The sequence below is a fragment of the Jaculus jaculus genome, chromosome 6 (genome assembly GCF_020740685.1).
Source record: "Jaculus jaculus isolate mJacJac1 chromosome 6, mJacJac1.mat.Y.cur, whole genome shotgun sequence".
In the NCBI taxonomy this organism is placed as follows: domain Eukaryota; kingdom Metazoa; phylum Chordata; class Mammalia; order Rodentia; family Dipodidae; genus Jaculus; species Jaculus jaculus.
In genome coordinates, this window is record NC_059107.1 from 59,800,968 (window position 1) to 59,823,630 (window position 22,663).

Sequence of the window (22,663 nt, forward strand, 5' to 3'; positions counted from 1 at the left end):
TCTATTAACTCCAGCAAGAGCCAAATTCCAAGGACCATATACCCCTGGTCATTGTGATATAGTCCCTTCTTTTCCTAAAAGCTCTTTCCCCTCAGACATCTCCCTATCCTCTCCCAAAGTGGAGCCAGCCATACCCTCAAGTGAGCAGGGCTGCACTGAGGATGAAGGCAAATCAAAGAACCTTATTCCACTCCCATATGTGGGGACTAGCAGGTCACAAAGTCAGACACATCTGAGACTAAAAATCACATACCTGACTAAAACCTAGATATTTGTAGCCAAGATCTAGCCAGAGATGACCCAGGACCCATGTCTGTGAGACAATGATTTACTTTCCACTGCATGGAGTTTAAAGTGATTATACTGCCATGGTTATCATGTGGTTAAGCTATATTATAATAACAACATCTGCTGGTATATATAATGCTTTATTGTTATACATTTTCTCATGTACTCCTTGTAGCAGCCCTGAGGTAGGTATTATCCCCACTTTCCAGATGAGTAAACCAATGTCCCTAGGTTAGACTACGATCATACACTTACTAGTGGCAAAGCCACTGATAACTCCAAACCCAAGGGGACACTTGAGTAGTTCACAGGCTGCTGCTGAGGAAAGTAGAGCAGAAAACTTCAGCTGCAAAGGAATGCATCATTCTCTGTAGCTTGAGGGGTTCCTCTCACCAAGGATGACAGAGGCACATTCACAGGCCAAGACCAGGACTGAGCAGAAGCACAGAGCACGTGAGAGTGGGAAGCAGAAGGAGAGTTGTGTGTCTTCAAAGACACACACAGCCCAGCATCCACAGACTGGAGAAAACAGAGCGCCTCCAGCAGCTGAGTGCAGGGATTGGCCACAGGCAACAGGGTGAGGCCAAGAGGAACTGCCACAGAGTGAAACTACCTCTCCTTGGTCCAAGGGTGGTGACTTTGGGCAGTGGTACTTTAACTGTGTTAAGGCCTAGAGCATTTGATAAAAGTCATAGCTCCCCACCCCTAAAAATACAGACACACATGTACAGACATTTTGCATACAATTACTGGGTATTTGTGTACCCCAGCTTGGGGACTCCTGCTTTAGGGCAAGAATGTCACCCTGAGTAAAGTCACTGAGGAAACCTATCTTTAACCTGCTTGTGTTTCCTATGACTGTACCCCTTTGTTATCCCCCCAAATTTAGAATGTTGTGAAGTTCAGTTCTGAATGGGAGCCAAGAAAAGGGGGCTCAGCCTCTACTCCAGCCAGGTAAAGCGCAGCATGGCAGTGGGGGCAGCAGAGGGCACAAAGGAAAAGGAGAGGACCACATGTCCCACCATCCTTCCCACCCAGAAGGTCACTTTGGGAGCTTTCCTTACTCAAATCTAAAGAAGCACTGTGGAGTGATGGGGAGAGAGGCAGGACTTGCCTCACTGGCTACAGGGTATAAAGTACTGACCTTTCCCTCTCAACCCCCAAAAGCACTAGGTACTGGCTCATGTCACTCATGCACGTGTGGCCAGGTCTCCTAGGCACACTAGTGTATTTACACACACTCTTCCACAGACAAAGGGAAGCTGGGAGGGGTGAGGACTCAGGCAGAGGCTCCATGTGACAGCCTAGGGATCATGCACTCCCCAAAGAGTCAGCTAAATGGAAGAATCAAAAATCAGCAGAACCGCCCAGTGGCTCAATGTTCATGAACTCCGACCACCTCCATGGCGCTTCTCTGCCATGGCCCATCACAAAGCAAAGTCAGAGGTAACATGCTTGCTCCAGTCCCAGAACTGATGGGCCCAAGGCAGAAGGGCCACAGGGACTCAGGGGTTGGGGAAAGCCCCTGAATCTCTGCAGAGAGCAGTTCTGATCTCACAGGAATCGAGAATCCAGAATCAGGCGAAGGCCTGTCCCTAAATCCATCTGGTCCAAAGGACAGATTCAAAGAGAACTGAGCAGCCATGGTGATCTTCCAGGCCCCGAGACACTAGTCTCAGTGGCCACTTCGATCCAGTGATCACTCATGCACCAGGTCATTCACCTGATTCTATCATATAGATGTTTCATCACATGTGGCTAGAGGAGCCCCAGTTAGCCGAATATGGGCTGGGCTTGGGCAAGGATCAAGCAAGAAGGGAGGAGGAAAGCCACCAAAGCCACTGGCCCTCTTAGCCAGGGCTAGAGGCAGCCGTTCATCTTCAGGAGAAGGAGAGGGAGGGTCTTGGCTGTAGCTTGTGGTCCCAGATGGTGGAGCCCCCAAGTCTAAGCCCACTTTGTCTCTAGCCAGAAGTTCCCTCTGTCGTCTTCGCTGCTGGCGCCGACCAATCAGCAGGAGAGTTAGGGATGCTGCAAAGACCCCCAGGAAGAACCCAACCACTCCAGCCCCAAGGGTCTGGGCCCGTATCAAAGGGCCTCGCTGGCTGCCCCACACCAAGCTGTAAGCCGCTACAACACGGGCTGCTCCACCCTCCTGGCATTCACAGGCATAAGCACCCATGGCCCCTGGGGTCACTACCACCTCTAAACCATCCCGCCGGGGGTTAAGTGCAGTCACTCCACTGGGCTGGTGCCATACACAAGATGCCCATGCAGAGCTGGGGGAACATGGCAGGACCACATGTGCCGCGGTAGCCACTGGAACTTCAAACACTACTGGATGTTCTGTAGGGAAACAGTACAGGCACAAAACATGGTGAGCTGCAGGTGGGGCATGTGCTAGAGGGAAATGGCAGATATGAGACGGAGTCAGGGAAACAAAGCCAAAAAGTGGGTAAAGCCCTGGCTCCCTAGCTGCCATTTCTTCTGAGATCCAAATTTTAAAGTTGGATACCTTTCTAACCCTGACTGTCCATTCCACCCACATTTCCAGAACCATACAGACCTCCAGGCTCCTTGGGACACAGAGAAGAGACATCTGCTGACTCTATGTCTTGGACCAGCCTATAAAGAAAAAAAAAAAAACACTTGGTAAATCCAGCATTGGCATCTGCACCCATCTTCCTCAGTACCATGGAACAGGTACTGTCTCATCGCATGTCCTGTCATCTTATAAATCACCCCTAGGAAAAAAAAAAAAAAAGAAAAGAAAAATAAACTAAAACAAAACAAAAAAAAAAAGAAACAAAAAATAAATCACCCCTAGAATTAGTCAACATTGCCTTGACATCAGATTTTCCCCCATACCCTTAATATGCATCATGACATTTGTCATGTGAAATTCTATACATATTTCTAGCAGACTATGGTACATTGGAAAGATGTTTGGTGGGTGTGCCCTAAGAGAAACAGTGGTTTCCTAAGAAATAGACCTTGCTATCTACAGCTATTAGATTCATTGGAGAACGGGAAATATGTAAGAATGATAGTTATGGCTTTTCTATGAAAAGAGAAAAGAAAAAAACATTGTTTCTGTAAAAGCTAATCAAAATTCTAGGAGGGGAAGCAGGCAGGTGATGTGTGTGTGCCTGGGATTCCTGCACTCAGAAGGAAGAAGAGCGCCAGCCCAAGGCCAGTCTGAGCTACATAGTAGAACCTAGATTTAAAAAACAGAAAAAGAGGGCTGGAGAGATGGCTTAGCGGTTAAACGCTTGCCTGTGAAGCCTAAGGACCCCGGTTCGAGGCTCGGTTCCCCAGGTCCCACGTTAGCCAGATGCACAAGGGGGCGCACACGTCTGGAGTTCGTTTGCAGAGGCTGGAGGCCCTGGCGCGCCCATTCTCTCTCTCTCTCTCTCCCTCTATCTGTCCTTCTCTCTGTGTCTGTCACTCTCAAATAAATAAATAAATAAAATTAAAAAAAAAATAAAAACAGAAAAAGAAAATTCCATGAGGGGTGAGATGGTTTTTGGTTTGTCTTGTAAAAGCAAATCATCTCTACAGAAGTCTCTCTGGGAGCTACCGATTGGCCTCTACTGAATCTGTTCCAAGCAGCATGCTCCTGGCATGTTGGGATTTGGAAGATGACTGTGAGCAAGATAGACTGCTCACTGCTGAGCCCTGACAACTCCCAGAGGTGAGAAGGCCAATGAGAGCTCAGCTGAAGCCCAGTGGAAACCAGGCAGAAGTCTGAACCTCTGAAAGCTTCAACCACAGAGACATGAATTGAGGTCCCCACCAAGAGCTCCGAGAGTAATATGAGTATATGGAAATTTGCTGCAAAACCAAGGCTTATTGGTTGTAGGTGGAGAGTGTGTGAAAGCAACTGGGTACACAGCTGTCACCACAAGAACTTCATAGTGTACGCTTTTCTTTGTTGTGTAACTTGGGTAGAGATGATATAACATACAGATGTTCCAATCTAAAACACACTTACATTGCTCCCTCCATAATCCCAAACTAGCATATAATCTTAAGAGAAGCCTCAAGACTCAAGAACAAGGGATACTTAAAAGCAGTGAAATTCTTATTTTGGTAAATAATAAAATAAAGAACAAAGTGGTTGCTTTTGTCTTAAGACCAAGAATCCTAACCAGCACTACAAAGTTAGCCAAGCCTGTCATCCCAGAGTTACTTTATATCCCCAGATGGTAAAATGTTCAGTCTGATCAAGAGATGGCACAAGGGCTGGAGAGATGGCTTAGCGGTTAAGCGCTTGCCTGTGAAGCCTAAGGACCCCGGTTCGAGGCTCGGTTCCCCAGGTCCCACGTTAGCCAGATGCACAAGGGGGCGCACGCGTCTGGAGTTCGTTTGCAGAGGCTGGAGGCCCTGGCGCGCCCATTCTCTCTCTCTCTCCCTCTATCTGTCTTTCTCTCTGTGTCTGTCACTCTGAAATAAATAAATAAAAATAAAACATTTTTAAAGAGATGGCACAAGAGCTGGAGAGATGGCTTAGTGGTCAATGTACTTGCCTGCAAAGCCTAAGGACCCAGTTCTATTCTCTAGTACCCACTTAAGCCAGATGCACAAGTTCAGCACATGCATCTGGAGCTCATTTGCAGTGGCTAGGGGCCCTGACATGCCCATTTTCTCTCTATCTGCTTCTTTCTCCCTGTGTCCCTCTCAAATTAATTAGTTAAATAAAATAAAAGAGATGGCACAAGATTTCACACTTATAGTTCAAAATGAGTACCGAAATAACAAAATTAAATTTTGTGAATAGTCAAATTATATGTTCATTATTTTAATCATTTTCACTGTGTTTTGGTCTATAAATTAATTTGCTTTCTTTCCAAAGACAAGTTGTACTTCTAAAAAAATACAATCTAGGGCCTGCATACACTTGGGCTTATTTAGCATATAAACATGCTACCTGGGCTTCCACATGTGAAATCTCAAGGCTAGGCTAAGAAAGTACTTTCCGAACAACTGACTACAAGTAGTTCATTGAGGGAATCTCCATTAAACATCAAAAGACGGCTGAGGGGGGGCAGGAAAGACGGCTCAGCAGTTAAGCGCTTGCCTGGGAAGCTTAAGGACCCCAGTTCGAGGCTCGATTCCCCAGAATCCATGTAAGCCAGATGCACAAAGGGGTGCATGCATCTGGAGTTCATTTGCAGTGGCTGGAGGCCCTGGCGCACCCATTCTCTTTCTCTCTCTCTCTCCCTTTCTCTGTCACTCTCAAAAAAATAAATATAAACAAACAACCAAAAAAATATGGCCGAGGGGCTGGAGAAATGGTTTAGTGGTTAAGGCACTTGCCTGCAAAGCCTAAGGACCCTGGTTCGATTCCCCAGTTCCCATGTAAGGCAGCTACACAAGGTGGTGCATGCATCTGGAGTTCATTCAGTGGCTAGAGGCCCTGGAGCACCTTTTCTCTCGATCTCTGTCTCCCCCCTCCTCAAATAAATAAAATAATGCTTAAAAAATGTAAAAAAAAAAAAAAAAAAGAGTGGTAGGCTGGGCGTGGTGGCACACACCTTTAATCCCAGCACTTGGGAGGAGGCAGAGGTGGAAGGATCTCCATGAGTTCAAGGCCACCCTGAGACTCCATAGTGAATTCCAGGTCAGCCTGAGCTAGATTGAGCCTCTACCTCAGGAAAAAAAAAAAAAAAAAATGGTGGTTGAGGATGTAGCTAGGATAGTGCTTGTAGAAGATAGTTAAGAGTTCATGTGGTGGCTCATACCTGTAATCCTAGCATTCAGAAGGGTGAGGCAGGAAGATCACCATGAATTTGAGGCTAAACTGGGCTATATAGTGAGCCCCATGCCAACCTAGACATAGTCTGAGACCACGGCTCAAAAAAAATTAAAGGTATTTACAAAATCTAAAGACAATTAGAATTGATGGATTAGTCGGATCTTGCCACAGGCTATTAGCCAAGTATGGTAGCACACACATTTTATCCCAGCACTAGGGAGACGAAGGTAGGAGAATCACTATGAGTTCAAGGCCAGCGTGGGACTATAGAGTGAGTTCCAGGTCAGCCTGGGCTAGAGTGAGACCCTACCTCAAAAAAGACAAACACCACCAAACAAACAAACAAACAAACAAAAACAGTTTGATAACCAGCAAATATTTTCTCCCATTCTGTGGGTAATCTATTGGCTTTGCTTATTGTATGCTTGTCTGTACAGAAACTCTTCAGCTTCATGTGATCCTACTGGTTGAGTGACTGTTTAAGATTGTGAGCGACTGGGGTTTTGTTCAGGACGTCTTTTTCCATTCCTATATCATGGAAAGTTCTTCCTATATTTTCTTCCAGTAGTAGTCGAGTTTACCAATATCTGTCCAAGCAACTCACAGTCTAACCTACTTAGCAGCAAATAACCTATCGTGATGCTCACACACGTGCAATAGTCATGCACAGCCATGGTGGGAAACCAACTGCTCTCGATTTGGCTAACTGATCCTCTCAGTAGTATAGGACCCATAGATAGAACTGGGAAACAAGTCAGAACCATATCCAAACATAAGCCCGCTCTCCATTATCAAGCTACCACCAATCGTGGGCTACAAGAGGGTCTACACCTATTAAATTCTCTATAAAAAAGTAAGGGTCCTCCCATTTATCTGGTGCTAACTTTACTCTCCATTGGAGAATCTGCTTCTCTTTTTCAGATAGACGCAGATCCTAAGGAGAGAGCTACCCCATCATACCTCAAAAGGACCTTGGCTGAAACTAAGAACAATTGGCAAAACAAGCAAGGGTGCTGTTTTCTTGGTGAACCAGGTACCAGTACAAGGGTGAAGGTGATTGACACAGAGAAAAATCAACTCCTAACAAATCAGATATCCAGAGGCCCAGAGGCCCCCAACACCTCATCATTGAAGCAGACCAAAAATGAACCCAACATGGCTCAGGGAAATTTTGCAGAAGAAGGGGCAGAAAGAATGTCAGAGGCACATGTTGGGTCATGATATGCAGAGACATTTATCCTACCCATAACTGTGGGCTAACTCTAGAATGCATGACCCATATACCTCAACAAGGAGGGGCCAGGGGGAGAGGGTAGGACATGGATGAGCCTAACAATGGTACCAAATTGACTGTATTCGCTGACTACAAAACTAATAAATAAATTTAAAAAGCAGGCTATTTTTAAGTATATGCAACTGAGAAAATTGAAACATTGACTAGATATTTGATAGTACTATGAAATTAAGTGTTAACATAATTTATCTCTTATATTTATTTTTAATCCTCTTTTAATTTCAATTTAATTTTATTTATTTGCAAGCAGAGAGAGACAGAGATAGAGAAAAGAGAGACAGACACAAAGAGACTGGGCACACCAGGGCCTCCAGCCACTGCAAGCAAACTCCAGATGCATGCACCCCCTTGTATATCTGGTTTATGTGGGTACTAGGGAATCTAACCTGGATTCCTTGGCTTCACAGGCAAGCACCTTAACTGCTAAGCCATCTCTCCAGTCCCCATAATAATTTTATTTTTAAAGAGGCCTTTTATGTTAGATATACACAGAGAAAGATTTATGGACAAGATGATATGATATCTAGATGTGTCTCAAAATAATTGGGAAAGAGGTTGTTGATGAAGCAAGCTTGGCTAGGCATAGGTGACTATTAAAGCTAAGTAGATATATAGAAATTTATACTATCAGTCTTTTGACTTTTGAATATTTTTTGAAGTATCTGATAATAAAATATTCTTAAGGTCAGTCTTATCTGGTAGAGAACTATACTAAAATACTCAGGATGAGTATAATGTCAAGGATTGTCACCATATGACATATTTTTAAGCTAGCTGCTGACAAGCAAATGGACTATAAAAGCCCAAGGCAGGAAGGAGGATCATTTAGGAGATTATTAGAGCTGCCAAGTAAAGAAGTAGAGATAGAGGGAAACCAGACTGAAGACATGTTCTGGAATGCCAGTATAAATCACAATTCAAAGTGGGCAATGTCTGGTGTAAGCACCTGGAGGACAGAGGTCCCTTTGTTGAGATGAGGAGTGTGTGAGATGAAAATTGAGAAATTTTCAGAGATAATATCTGTCCCATTGTGTATTAATGAGTGATATGGATTCAGTCCCAATATCAGAGCAGGTCTAGCAAAGAGGCAAAAACATTAGATAGTACCTGACAGAAGATGGGCTAGCAGATGGAAACACAAGAGATGTAGACACTGACAAAAGAAAAAGCAGACATAGACAGGGGGGCACTAGCAGATGAAAGACAGACATATGGGGGAGGCAGAGACCACAACAGCAGGTAATTGGCCAGTGCAGCCCCACTCACCCTTGGTGCTCCCCCACGTGGGCCACACAAGCATCTAGCCGGAAGCTCCAAGCGCAGACAGGGTCCTGGGCCAGGATACACTCAGAGCAGCTCTGCAGACGTCCACAGTTGCTGGTGTTCACTTGTGTCACCTGTGTATGGGAACCCACCAGGAGCCAACCCTACAGAAATGGAGCAGAAAGCAGGAATGTGCTGGCTCTCCCAGATCACAGGATCACTAACTGGCTCTAGACTCAGTTCTCTACACCAGGCTCTCCCAAATCCATAACTCACATGGTACAGTTTCATGTTCTCAACTGGCTGTGGCTCTGGGAATAAGGCCAGGTCCTCGAGGACACTGAGCTGGGTTCCAATGCGTACTGCTCGGTGGAGGTGTCCGTCCTCTAGGAGGTAGACATGGGACAAGAATGGCATAACTGGGGGCTGGGAATAGAGCTCAGTTAGCAAGGTTCTTGCTTGCCTTGCAAACATGAACATCTACACTCAATCCGCAAAAGCCATGTAGAGATGTCAGGCATACTGGCATGCACTTGTATCCCAGCACTAGAGAGGTACAAACAAGCAGATCCCTGGGGTTCACCTACTAGGCAGTGTAGCCTAACCAATGCTCTCCAGACCAATGAGACCCTGTCTCAAATAAAGAAATAGTGAAAAAGGTAGAAAGAGAAACAAAAAGAAAAAGGTGGACAGCATTCCTGAGGAATGCCCACATTTGTCCTCTGGCCTCTACACACAAACACATGCACACACACGTTAAAAAATGAATAGTTGCTGACAGAAAGCTGGAAGAAGCCACTCTACATGCAGTTCAATGGGAGAAAGATACACCACCAGTGAAGATACTCAACAGTGGACACTGCAAGCCTTATAATTGGCCACCAGGCCAAATGAGCCAATGGGTGCAATAGTGGCACGTCTGTCATGGTGGAAACCCATTGCCCTCCAATTGGACTGGAGGCCCACTCCAAGGGAGGGAACACATCCCTGATACTGAAAACTTAAAACAGGGGTAGTCATGAGCCCTAGGGTTGTAACATCTGCTGATGTCTGGATAAATGTATATACTATGCTTATCAAACTGCCCAGTAAGCACTTCTCTTAATATTTATACCCTTATATTAATGCTACTCTCACTTTGGGTACAGAATCTTCTCTTTTCAGATGGCAGTGACCTTGGGATGACTCAGAAGGTATCATAGTGCTGGAAAGAAGTAACTAGAGTATCGAGTAACATCTTGATCACACCTTCCAAAGCTCAGGGTGTAATGTGGAAGAGGTGGCGGAAAGAATGTAAGAGCCAAAGGAAGGGTTGGACTCCTTACAATGTGCTCCCTCCAGACAAAACATTGACCTCGATATCCATGACCTCATAGTGCCTGACACTACCTAGACAAGACCATCATAAGAGGGAAGGATCATGACATCCAAATAGAGGAGAGACTTATTGAGATGGGGAGTGGATGTGATGGAGAATGGAATTTCAAAGGGGAAAAGGGGGGGCGGAGGGGTATTACCATGGGATATTTTTATAATCATGGAAAATGTTTAATAAAATTGAGAAAAAATGAATAGTCACATAACTTGGAACTGCCCCTGTGTCTGGGACTCTGATGCCTGTGTACATTTGGGAACCTTTCTGTGGTCAAACTACAGTATGTGAGACTCTTAAAATATACCTGTCCCCAGGTACAGCACGTCATACTCTTTTCCCGACAGGCTGGCCACCCTATGGGCCACAATTCTGAGATAGGCTGTATCCGTAGTGACCAGCAGGGGGCGGCCATCAGCTGGAAAGACTGGTCTGTCCATGAGTGGATGGTCCCGGATGAAGGTGAGCACACGGTCAGGCAAGGAGAGCGAGGAACCAAACTGCTGCATCTTCATGTTATTGGTGATACACTAAAGAAGACACAGGGCTAGTGACAGAGTTTCTGGGGGAAAGGGGACATGCCAGTGATGGGCAGCATGGTCCTTGCCTTCATAGCAGCTCTTTAAATCAGGACAAAGATAAAGGTTTGCCTGGCTCCCTCACCTCTCCAGGTCTGGGCTGGGGCACCTCATTGTCCATGACAGGCAGTCCTCTGTTACACTCATGTTTCAGCTCCCTAAAGGGACCACTCAGCACTGTCCGAATGTCTTGTGGTCGGAAGGCACACACAGCAGAGATGGCAGCTCCTTCCCTGAAAAAGTCACAGACTGGAACCAAGTCTCTGGAAAGAGCTAGGTGACAGTGACTCACCCTCATCAAGTGTGATGACCCCAGAGAAACACACGGGAGCACATGTCCAAGGGAGGGAGAGTCCACCCACTCTGAAGGAAACAGAACTGACACAGTACCAACCCCACAGGTTTCCCATCCTGTAACTCTCCACCACACCCAGACCCCTCACCACTGGGATGAAAAGATGCCATAAAAGATGGGAGTCCCTGATCCAGGCTGAGGTCGAAGTTCGGCCATGTCCTGCAGGACACCAGAAGCCCGGCCATACTCAGGCCCTGGACACAGCAGGTCAGCCTTCAGAAATGTCGTCCACCTCTGCTGGAGTGTCTTCCGACCTCCAAGGTCCCCCTAAAGTGACAAGCACATGGGAAACTCTCTTCAGAAGACAAACACTGGGCAAGGAATATAGAGATCAATACACTTTCTTCCAGGACATCACAGTAAACATGACAAGTGGGAAGGACAGACATACAGAAATGGAAGGACAGAAATGTTGACTGATAAATTGTGGGAAAGAGATACAGAGATGGATGGAGGTATGATAATGATGATAGTGACTCAGTCAGGTGTGTACTTACAAAGTTCCAGACCAGATGTGTTTTTTATGTTACCTCATTTAGCCCACAGAACAACCCTTATAGGTGCACATCATTGTTATGCTAATTCTACAAATGTGTTTCAAATGTACTAAAGAACCTACCAAAGAAGGAAGTGGTTGAGCATATTTTGAACCCAGGACTGTCACCCGCCCTGCCTTTACCCTCTGCTAACTCATCTCCAGGGGACAGTGTAACACAGAGGTAATTGTAGAGATCAGAGGTCAGAGCCCTCCCCCAGAGCTCCCAGAAAAGAAGTCAATGCAGGGAACAAAGCACAGGAGAGATGCAAAGACAGACCCAGAGAGGAAGACACAGGATAGACTTGTGGATAACAGAGAGCTGGGATGGAGGTCTCACCGCACACACACGGGCCACCCGTGGGACCTTAAAGAGCTCGTATGAGTCAAACATTCGGGAAGTCTCCGTAAAGAAGAAGTAGATTTCATCGTCGCCATCTTCATCCCCCCACTCAGCTGGGCTCAAGACCATGGCTGCGACAAAGGCTGGGGCTGGGGAAACCAATGGCTTCAGATCCCCACAGTCATAACCTAGGGCTACCCAGTCTCCACCCACAGGGAACCCCTCTTCCTCTCCACACCATTAAGCCAGGACGGCAAGGTCTCTGTGCGAATCCAGTCCTCCGAGCGACCCACAGCCCTGGAGATAATCGGCTCCGTCCCCAGGTAGTTTTTCACAGTGGCTGCATAGAGGACCCCCCCTGCAGGGCGACAGGGAGAAAATGAGCTGTCAGAGACCCACGGGAAGCAAAAGTGGTCACAGTCAGCGTAAGGTAAAAACCAGAGTACAACATCCAGGACTAAGCACCCACCAACTGCCAGGCACTGCTATGCACATCAGAGACCACCTGGCGTACAGAAAAGGAGAGGCTCAGGGTAGAAGGAAACCAGTGTTTCGGGAGACCTGCCAGAATGTCTGTGGGTGTGAAAGAGAAACAGGCCTCTCTAGTGGAAATCAGATTTCATGGGGTTTTGCTGTTATTGCAGTGACCTGGTGATAGGTTAAGTGTTCTGAGACTCACAGGGTGGAGGTGGGGGAGGGGAAGAGTTTATAGCAAATCCCAACCTACTTGCTTTCCTCTATGGAAGAGTTTGAGGGAAACAGTGTCCATTTTGAACATCACTGGGTACACACTGCTCTGGAAGAAGTCACAGCTCCCTAGAACATACTGGAATCACTTGGGGACTTGGTCAGATACAGATCCCAGGGCCTAGCAATTCACACTCAGTAAAAGTAAGGGATATCCCAATAGCCTGCATTTCAAACAAGCAATTAGATAACGTTATTGTGATGATCCAGCCCTTTGAGGCACTTTGAGAAACACCAGACCTAGGCAATGAGTGGATGTTTCAGACAAGGAGGGAGGCAACAGAGGAATGGGGTCCTCCTTCTCATATAGAGGAGTGTGGTAACACTGTAGGAATGGCAGAGATTGGGCAGGGTCATCACAGACACTCAGATGGAAGAAAGGGACATCTCTATAGGCTGACAGGGCCTGAGCAACACTGCCAAGGGCTCAAACAACAAGGAGTAAAAAACTGACTCCGAGCAGAGCACCACAGGCACTGTGGAGAAAGCAAGGTGGCGCAACTCCACCACCTCCTGTGAACAAGGCAGTGTGCATGAGCTGAGCAGACTGCTGCCGCCAAAATCTGCAGTTGAGGGCAGGAGCACAGCATGTAGTCAGATACCAGGAGTCTGGCGCTAGTAGATGGAGGTGGGCACCAAGAGGATCCCACTACATCAACCTCTGAAAAATGAGAAATTTGCCGAGTAGAAGGAGGCTTCAGGGAAGACTTGGGTTTGAACCCTAGCAACTTACTTGTAGTAGGAACTCAGACAAATGGACTTTTTTGTTTTGTTTTTGTTTTTTCTAGGTAGTCCAAACCAACCTGGAATTCACTATGTAGTCTCAGGGTGGTCTCAAACTCACGGTGATTCTCCTATCTCTGCCTTCTGAGTGCTGGGACTAAAGGTGTGCACCACCATGCCTGGTAGTAAATGGACTTTCTTAAGCCTCAGGTTCCTCAAATGCAGACTAGGGATAGAGCTACCTTCTACTCAGAGTAAGTGCTTGGGGCTAGATAATGATTGCAGAGCCTCAGTGAGGGCCTCCTGACACATCTTAGGCATTCAATACATGATAGTTATAGTTCCCTATGAAGCATCACAGGTCAACATGCTTGACTTGCTACAAGAGGAGAGGGAAGCTGTCAAATGACATCCTGTTCCTTCCAGAGAATTTCAGGAGAGGAAAAACTAAATATTAGTCATAGGTCCCAGCAGCAAAGGGAACTACAAGTGATCCAACCTTCTGGGCTTGTAGAGTGGAGGGAATGGATACAGAGAAGCTCACTGAAAATGGTCCCTAAGAACATGATACACAAAACACTCTAAAATCTGAAGCTTAGTCATGGCTATCCTGAGAACAGGAGATAGTTGTGAATATTTTGGGAGTATGTCTTTGAGGAAAAGATTGGTGAGTGGGATATAGTCATTAATACTCTAGAAACAAACACTAAAAAAATACAGATAAACATGCAAAGACCAGCAGACACTGGAGGCAAAGGGTCCCAAAACGGATCAATGGAGCCAGCCATACTAGAACCAAGAAATGCAGATAAGAACAGCTGCTCCAGGTAGATCAGTAGAGGATCGCTGACAACAAGGACAACAAAAGTCAGATGCTTTTGGAGGAAGTAGCAGGGTTCCAGGGCAACTACGGGACTTACCACACTCTTGCCCACATAAAGAGGGACAGCAGCCACCACAAATGCAGACCAAAGTCCACAAGAACACAGGGCCACTGCAGGTCCTAGATTCCCCAAGATGGTCTCAATACCAATATAATGTCCATATAATTAAAATAAACCTAAATGCGTTTATTATTGGTGAATAGATTAAGTCAGTCAGTAAACATTAATATCTGCAGTGGTTATGGTGGTACATGCCAGGAATCCCAACATTTAGGCAGCTAAAGCAGGGTTAACAGGGCCACGGCCAGTCTGAACCACATAGTGAGACCCTGTCTCAAAAGGCCAAGGGCTAGGGTATGGCTCAGTGGTAGAGTTTGTTGAACAAATAGAAGGTCTGGAGTTTGACCCTCAGCACCACAAAAGAAACACTGGAGATAATTCAGTCTTATTTTGTTTTATAAAACATATATACATATATGTATGCATTTAAGGTAGGTAGGTACGTAGGTTCTATGGGCTCTCCTATCTCTGATTCTCATCTCACTGTAGGAGTCTGGAATTACAGGTGCATACTACCACATCTGGCTTTCCACAGGTTCCAGGAATCCAAACTCAGGTGCACCTGCTTATGCAACGAGTACTTGTCCCAGTAAGCCATCTCTTCAACCCTGTCTTTAGATTTTTGAGACAAGGTCGTATGTATGAGCTGGCCTCCAATTCAGTATGTAGTGGAGGCTGTCCTTGAACTCTTGATCCTCTTGCCGGCACCTCCCAAGAGCTGGGATCACAGGTGCGTGTGACCACACATGGCTGACTTTTTAATTTTCTTTATAATTTTTGCATTTGCTGAAACTTTTTAAGTTAGCACCTTTTGTAACTAAAAAAAGTTAAGATACCTTCATTTTAGGAACACATAAACACGCACACACATACACACAGACAGAGAGTTAAAGCCACAAAAGAGGAAAAATCACCACTGGGATGACAGGCATGCACCACCACACCCAGTTGGTCAGAAAAATTTTAAGACATATAGCTCCCACTATAATGTTTTCATTTCCTATTTTAGGACTGGGTCAGAAGGATATTTATATAGTTTTTATCTCTTGAAAAGGGGTCTTTCTATCTCTGGCTGTCCTGGCATTTACCACATAGACTAGGTTGGCCTTGAATTTATGGCAATCCTCCTGTTTCTACCTCCCAAGTACTGAGATTAAGGAATGTGCTACCATGCCTGGCAAGACACCTTCTTTGACAGACTATTAATAGGACATAATTAGTTGAAGCCTCTGTTTTTCCCTCTACTGGCCATGTCAGATTTCTTTCTTTGTTGGGGGGGGAGGTTCCTAGGTAGGGTTTCACTCTAGCCCAGGCTAGCCTGGAATGCACTAACAGAGTCTCAGGGTGGCCTCGAACTCATGGCAATCCTCCTACCTCTACCTTCCAAGTGCTGGGATCAAAGGCGTGCGCCACCATGCCTGGCTTCAGAATTCTTTTTTTTTTTTTAATTTTTTTATTTACTTATGAGAGAGAGAGGAAGATAGAATGGGCACACAAGGGCCTCTAGCCACTACAAACTACAGATGCATGAGCTACCTTGTGCACCTGGCTTAGGCGAGTATTAGAGAATCAAACCTGGGTCCTTTGGCTTTGTAGGCATGTGTCTTAACCATTAAGCAATCTCTTCAACCCCCATTTTGTATTTCTATACCTGTCATCTTTCAATGTGTAACTTCTAGTCTGGGACAGAGATCTGGATTTAAGAGATAAGTGTGACCCCAAACTGCTGGCAGCAGCCAGTGCACCTGAAACATTTGCAGTGCTCCTTAGCAGCTGTATGATCACAAGATACACTGATCCTAGAAGCTATGCATAAAAGGGTAAAGGAAGGAGGAGCTGGAAAAATGGCTCAGTCAGTAAAGAGGTTGTCAAGCAAGCAGGAAGACTTGGGTTAAGCTCCACATAAATACAGAGTGGGTGTATGGTGGCCCATCTATAATCCTAGCACTTAGGAAGCAGAGATAAGCAGACCCCCAGGGCAATCTGGCTAGCTAGACTAGCGGAATCAGTGAGCATGGTTTCAGTGAAAGACCCTGCCTCAATAAATAAAGTGGAGAGCAACAGAGGGAGACACCCAATGTCAAACTCTGGCTTCCACTTGCACATACACATGAATGTGCATACATATACACATACCACAAACATGCTTTAAAAAGGTACATAATAGGTTTCCAGAAAGGAGCAAAATCTTCTGCTAATCTTCATGCAAGCCCCACTTATTATAAAATATAGTAGGGAGACTGGGTATGGTGGCGCACGCCTTTAATCCCAGCACTTGGGAGGCAGAGGTAGGTGGATTGCCATGAGTTCAAGGCCACCCTCAATTACATAGCGAATTCCAGGTGGGCCTGGGCTAGAGTGATACCCTACCTTAAAAAAAAAAAAAAAGAATATGGTAGGGAGGGAGGATCAGAGACAACTGACGGCTGACTATGGCCTGGATTACCTGCGTGAGTGATGGCACTGTGAGCTCAGGCTGGTGGAGGGGCAGGTTTGGAGAAGATGAGTGACAACAGTGAGCTTTGTCTGGGAGATGATGATTTTGAGATCTTTGTAGGGTATTTAAGCAGAGATGTCTGAAAATTGGACCTGCAGATGATGTCTGGGAGGCAGGTACAGACTGAGGAAGTATCAGAATGTGGGGAAGAAAGAAGCCATAGGGCTAGTTGAGAACACAGCTACAAAAATGAGAAGAGACTCTTGGGTGAAGGCCTAAGGAGCCCTTAAAGGAGCAGAAAAGCCAGTTGCTGTGTCACATGCCTTTAATCCCAGCACTCAGGAGGCAGAGGTAGGAGGATCACCATGAGTTTGAGGCCATCCTGAGACTATATAGTGGACTCCAGGTCAGCCTGGGCTACAGTGAGACCCTACCTTGAAAAATAGTAATAATTAAAGAAAAAAGGAAAAAAAAAGAATGAGCAGAAGACAGACAGCCTACCAAGAAAACTGATTATACATCAATTATTTTAGGCCAATGTGAATTCACTGTCAAAATATTCACATTTTTTCAAAATAACACATAAAATGCTCAAATCAGTTTGCCAATTTTATCTAAGTATGGTACAGATAACTATCATATTTCAAAAGTAAATGTACAGCCAGGCATGGTGCCTCACACCTGCAATCTAAGCATTTGGGAGGCTGAGGCAAGAAGACTGCCACTAGTTCAAGGCCAGCTAAGGCTTACATAGTAAAACCCTCTCAAGTAACAAAATTAGGACTGGAGAGATGGCTTAGTGGTTAAGGTGCTTGCCAGCAAAACCTAAGAACACATGTTCAAATCTCCAGGTCCCACGTAAGCCAGACAGTGACACAAATGCGCAATGTCACACATGCCCACAAGGGACTGCACACATCTGGAGCTTGTTCTCAATGGCTGAAGGCCTTGGCAAGCCCATTCTTTCTTTCTCTCTCTCTAAACAAATTAATTAATTTTAAAAACTAGATTTAGTAGGCATTTCCCAAAAGAAATACAAGCACCAATAAACACTTGAAAATTTGTTTGACTTCACTAATAGAAATATCAGTCAAGGGCTGGAGGGATAGCTTAGCGGTTAAGGTGTTTGCCTGCAAAGCCAAAGGATCCAGGTCCAATTCCCCAGGACCCACGTTAGCCAGATGCACAAGGTGACGCATACATCTGAAGTTGGTTTCTCTCTCTCTCTCTCTCCCTCTCTCCCTCACTTCCTCCCTCTTTCTCTCTGCCAAATAAATAAATAAAAATAAAAATAAAATAAAAAAGACAAGACAAGCTGGGCATGGTGGCACATGCCCTTAATGCCAGCACTTGGGAGGATGAGGTAGGAGGATTGCTGTGAGTTTAAGGCCAGCCTGAGATTACATATGAATTCCAGGTCAGTCTGGGATAGAGTGAGACCCTACCTTGAAAAAACAAATTGAACTTTGAGGAAGGTGCTGTTTGTATATTTGTTTACTGTGCTACTTGAGACTAAGAAAGTGCAATGAAAGAGGCTCTCTCTTCATTGCTATTGAGACTAATCAGAGAAAAACAGATACAAACCAGTCAAACACAATCAAAATCTGGGCCCTGCAACATAGCAACTTCACTTTTTGGATCAACTCATATGCAATTAATTAAGTTTATGTAAAAGATTATGTAAAAGGGCTTCTGATTGATTAGTTGGTTATCAGCTGGTCTTGGTTTTGGTTTTGCTGTGGCTATTATTTTGACACATGGTCTCACCATGTAGCCCACACTGGCTTTGAATTCATAATCCTGTATTAGCCTCCCAAGTCCTAGAATTGCAGTTATGTTACACCACATCTAGCTTTCTACAATAGTATTTATGAAAGTAGTAATTGATTTTAAATTTGAGTATATAAGAATAATGAAACTGTCCTACATCCAATGATAGTAGGGTATTTAACTACTAAAAATCATGTTTTGAGTAATTATACAATAGCTACAATTAGAAAAGTATACCAACTAAAGGAAATATGCAAGATAGTTACAAATTACTATATACATTTATACACAGGACACAGTAGAAATTCTCAATATACTCCAAAAAATGACAATACTTTATTACAAATGATAGAATTATAAATACAATTTTCACTTTCCTTTTTGTACATTGCTATACCTTCTAATTTTCTACAATGTGCCTTATAATTTTTTAAATTTAAAATAAAGAACTACTGCTAAGCTCTTTTTAAGATGTACATGTTGGTATATACCCATAATCTCAGTAATCAGAGATGAGGCAGAAGGATCAGGAGTTCCAGGTCAGACTGGACTATAGATAAATGCCTTTTTATTTCAAAATACCTCTGTCATTGTTTAGGGACTTATTATATATTCTGAGTGGGAATTTTGGGGCTACTCTTACATGCTGTTTGCACTAGTTTGTCTCCTACAGTTTTCCAAATAGAAGAGCATTTGGGCATAATGGGTTATACTAAAAGCACCAAGTGAATACTGGCACTTATGCAGACCAAAAAAGACTTTAAGTGACAGCCATGTAAATTATAAACTACAGGTACAAGTTTATAATATTAATATTGACTGTGGTTTGGATCTGAGGCAGCTGATACACAGAGATTCTATGTTTGCCGGTTGTGGTGGTGCACACTGGTAGGAAATTGCTGAGGAGGTGGAGGCAGGAGGATCAGGAGATTCTGTGTCAACTGGAGACAGTCATTCTAAAAGAGAATATAACTTGGAAAAAAGCTGATTTTTTTTTTTTCCTTCTTGGGAGACAACCCTCTATCTTATCATCTGAAGAAAAGAAAAAAAAACTTAAGGGATGGGGAAATGCTTAGCAGTTAAGTCGTTTGCCTGCAAAGCCTAAGGACCCTGGCTCGATTCCCCAGGACCCAAATAAGCCAGATGCACAAGGTGGTGCAAGTGTCTGGAGTTTGTTTGCAGTGTCTAGAAGCCCTGGTGTACCCATTCTCACTTTGTCTTTATCTTCCTCTTCCTCTCTCTTTCAAATAAAAATAAATAATTTTTTTAAAAAAATTAAAAATCTTATTATCTTTTTGAAATTTTCCCACCATTATACAATAATTTCATTTATGGAATTTCTCTTCTTAAGTCATTTCCTCTACTTCTTGACTGAACACATAAATTACTCAGAGGGTCACACATGCTTAAAAATTACTACTTGGAAACTTACACTATTGCAGTTTGGAAGTCCTTTGTGTTTCTAAACAATTTTGCAGAATCTAGAAATAATTACAACAGCTAAAACTCAGAAATCTTTTAAGGTAGAGTCTCACTCTAGTCCAGGCTGACGTGGAATTCACTACATAATCTCAGGCTGGTCTTGAACTCACAGACAGCCTCCTACCTCAGCCTCCTGAGTGCTGGGATTAAAGGTATGTGCCACCACACTTGGCTTTAAAACTCAGAAATCTTTCTTAATGATCCCAGTGACTACCTCAAAGTTTTGCCAAAGATGTTGATAAAGAAAATACTGACGGGGCTGGAGAGATGGCTTAGTGGTTAAGCGCTTGCCTGCAAAGCCTAAGGACCCAGGTTCGAGGGTCAATTCCCCAGGACCCACATTAGCCAGATCCACAAGGGGGAGCACGCATCTGGAATTTGTTTGCAGTGGCTGGAGGCCTTGGCATGCCCATTCTCTCTCTCTCTCTCTCGCTCGATATCTGCCTCTTTCTCTCTGTCTGTCGCTCTCAAATAAATAAAAGTAAACAACAAAACAAAATTTAAAGAAAATATTGACTAAGCTAGCTTATTCAAACATGTATGAGTATAAATAAAATCTCATTAATATTAGTAACAGGTAGCAATAATCATGCTAAGCCCTATGTTGTATTGATTTAACAAATGCATTATGCTCACTTTCAAATGTTTTTATGTTCATTTATTTTTTTCAGAAAAAGAAAGTCATTTAACTCTAAGTCCAATAAATTATTTAATTTATGTAGCCCTTAAGACTTCCTAAAAATAACATGATATTAAGCAAATAAGGGGCTGAAGAGATGGCTTAGAAGTTAAGGCACTTGCCTGCAAAGACTAAGGACTCAAGTTGGATTCCCCAGTATCCACATACGCACAAGGTGGTACATGTGTCTGAAGTTTGTTTACAGTGGTTAGAGGTCCTGGTACACCCTTTCCTTCTTTCTTTCTTTCTTTCTTTTCTTTATTTCTTTCTTTCTTTCTATGTATCTATGTATGTATGTATGTATCTATCTACCTACCTACCTACCTACCTATCATTGTCTGTCTGTCTGTCTGTCTGTCTGTCTATCTATCTATCTATCTATCTATCTATCAATACTTCCCTCTCTCTCTCTTTTTCAAATAAATAAATAATTTTTTAAGTCAAATAAAGAAAAAAATCCATGTCCTAATTTTTGTTTTATATAAAAGATTATGCAAAAATTTTATTTTAAGGCTGAAGAGATAGCTCAGCAATTAAGGCACTTGCCTGCAAAGCTTATGTTCAATTCCCCAGTACCCACACATAAAGCCAGATGCACAAAGTGGCACGTACAACTGGAGTTCGTTTGCAGCAGCTGGAGGACCAGGTGCACACCCATCCTCTTTTTCTCTCCCTCTCTCCCCTTACATTTCTCTCTTTCTCTGTCTCTCTGTCTCTCTCTCTCTCTCTCTCTCTCTCTATCCTCTTTCTCTCTATCTCCTTGCAAGTAAATAAAATATGTTTTTGTACTTTATTTAAGAGGGAGAGAGAGAAAAAAAGGCAGAGAGAAAAAGAGAAAGAGAGAGAATGGGCACACCAGGGCCTCTAGCCACTGCAAACAAACTCCAACTCATGTGCCACCTTGTGCATCTGGCTTACATGGATGCTGGGGAATCAAACCTGGGTCCTTAGACTTAGGCAAGTGGCTTATCCACTAAACCATCTCTCCAGGCCCATAAATAACATATTTTAATATATTTTATAATAAATTGGCAGAAAAAGTAAGATATGAAATAAGAAATAGTTGAACTTCATTTCATACCATTCATTAAAATAAGTTTCAAATGTATTAAAGAATGAAATCTGGGGGAAAATTTAACAGGAAATGTTTATCTGTTCCCTAAAAGAGGGATTGAGCTTTAACAAGTGCTCACAAGGGGAAGATACACAGATTAGAACATCAATATCTTTTCTTTAATTGGCCTATGAAGCGAACTGAGGATCTGCCCAAGAAGAAATAAAAAGCAACTCTGAGAACATGAAAAAAATGTCCACTTTAACTAATATCCAAAGAAATACAAATTAGAACAAAGTGAGGTTAATGTCTTTACTAATTGTCAAGACTTGTTTAATGACAAAACATATGTTGAAATTTATGTGAAAGGAAAACAAAACACTTCCATACATTGCTGGCTTAGGGTATAAATTGGTACACCCTTTCTAAAAACTCAATTAGCATGAGACAAGAGCCATAAACTGTTCACAGCCTTTGATGCAGTAATCCATTTTTAGGAATCCTAATATGAACATCAAATGAGGACAAAATATTATGCACAAAAATGTACAGTATACAAACTGGGCATGGTGGTGCACGCCTTTAATCCCAGCACTCGGGAGGCAGAGGTAGGAGGATCACTGTGAGTTCAAGGCCACCCTGAGACTACACAGTTAATTCCAGGTCAGCCTGAACCAGAGTGAGGCTCTACCTCGGAAAAAAAACAAAAAGTGTATACTATAGTAAGTATGGATGTCACAAAAATGTTGAAAGAAACTAAATAAAATGACAAAAACAATGTGATATTGTTTAATTTATGGTATGTTCAAAAGATGAGTAACATGTCCTTAAAAATTCTCGCCATAGCTAGGTGTGGTGAAGCACACCTTTAATCCCAGCACTTGAGAGGCAGAAGGATCACCCTGAGTTCGAGGCCACCCTGAGACTACATAATGAACTCCAGATCAGCCTGAGCTAGAGTGAGACCCTACCTCAGGAAAAAAAAAAAAAAATTCTTGCCTGGCATTGATGATACATGCTTTTAATCCCAACAATTGAGAGGCA

At 43.8% G+C, this 22,663-nt stretch overlaps 1 protein-coding gene across 2 annotated transcripts in view; it reads right to left on the reverse strand.

Moving 5' to 3' along the window:
• Positions 1–409: 409 nt before the first annotated feature.
• The window catches only part of Sema4f (ssemaphorin 4F), a 33,493-nt gene continuing 11,239 nt past the window's right edge, over positions 410–22,663 (reverse strand). For both annotated transcript variants that reach the window (XM_004668246.3, XM_045153099.1), the window contains 9 exons: positions 12,022–12,141; positions 11,781–11,932; positions 10,994–11,172; positions 10,636–10,783; positions 10,280–10,502; positions 8,877–8,986; positions 8,604–8,764; positions 2,852–2,910; positions 410–2,631 (listed from right to left, as the gene is read on the reverse strand). In XM_004668246.3, the coding sequence (XP_004668303.1) occupies positions 2,021–2,631; positions 2,852–2,910; positions 8,604–8,764; positions 8,877–8,986; positions 10,280–10,502; positions 10,636–10,783; positions 10,994–11,172; positions 11,781–11,932; positions 12,022–12,141 (1,763 nt within the window). In that variant the 3' untranslated portion in view covers positions 410–2,020. The remainder of the gene's footprint in view (positions 2,632–2,851; positions 2,911–8,603; positions 8,765–8,876; positions 8,987–10,279; positions 10,503–10,635; positions 10,784–10,993; positions 11,173–11,780; positions 11,933–12,021; positions 12,142–22,663) is intronic.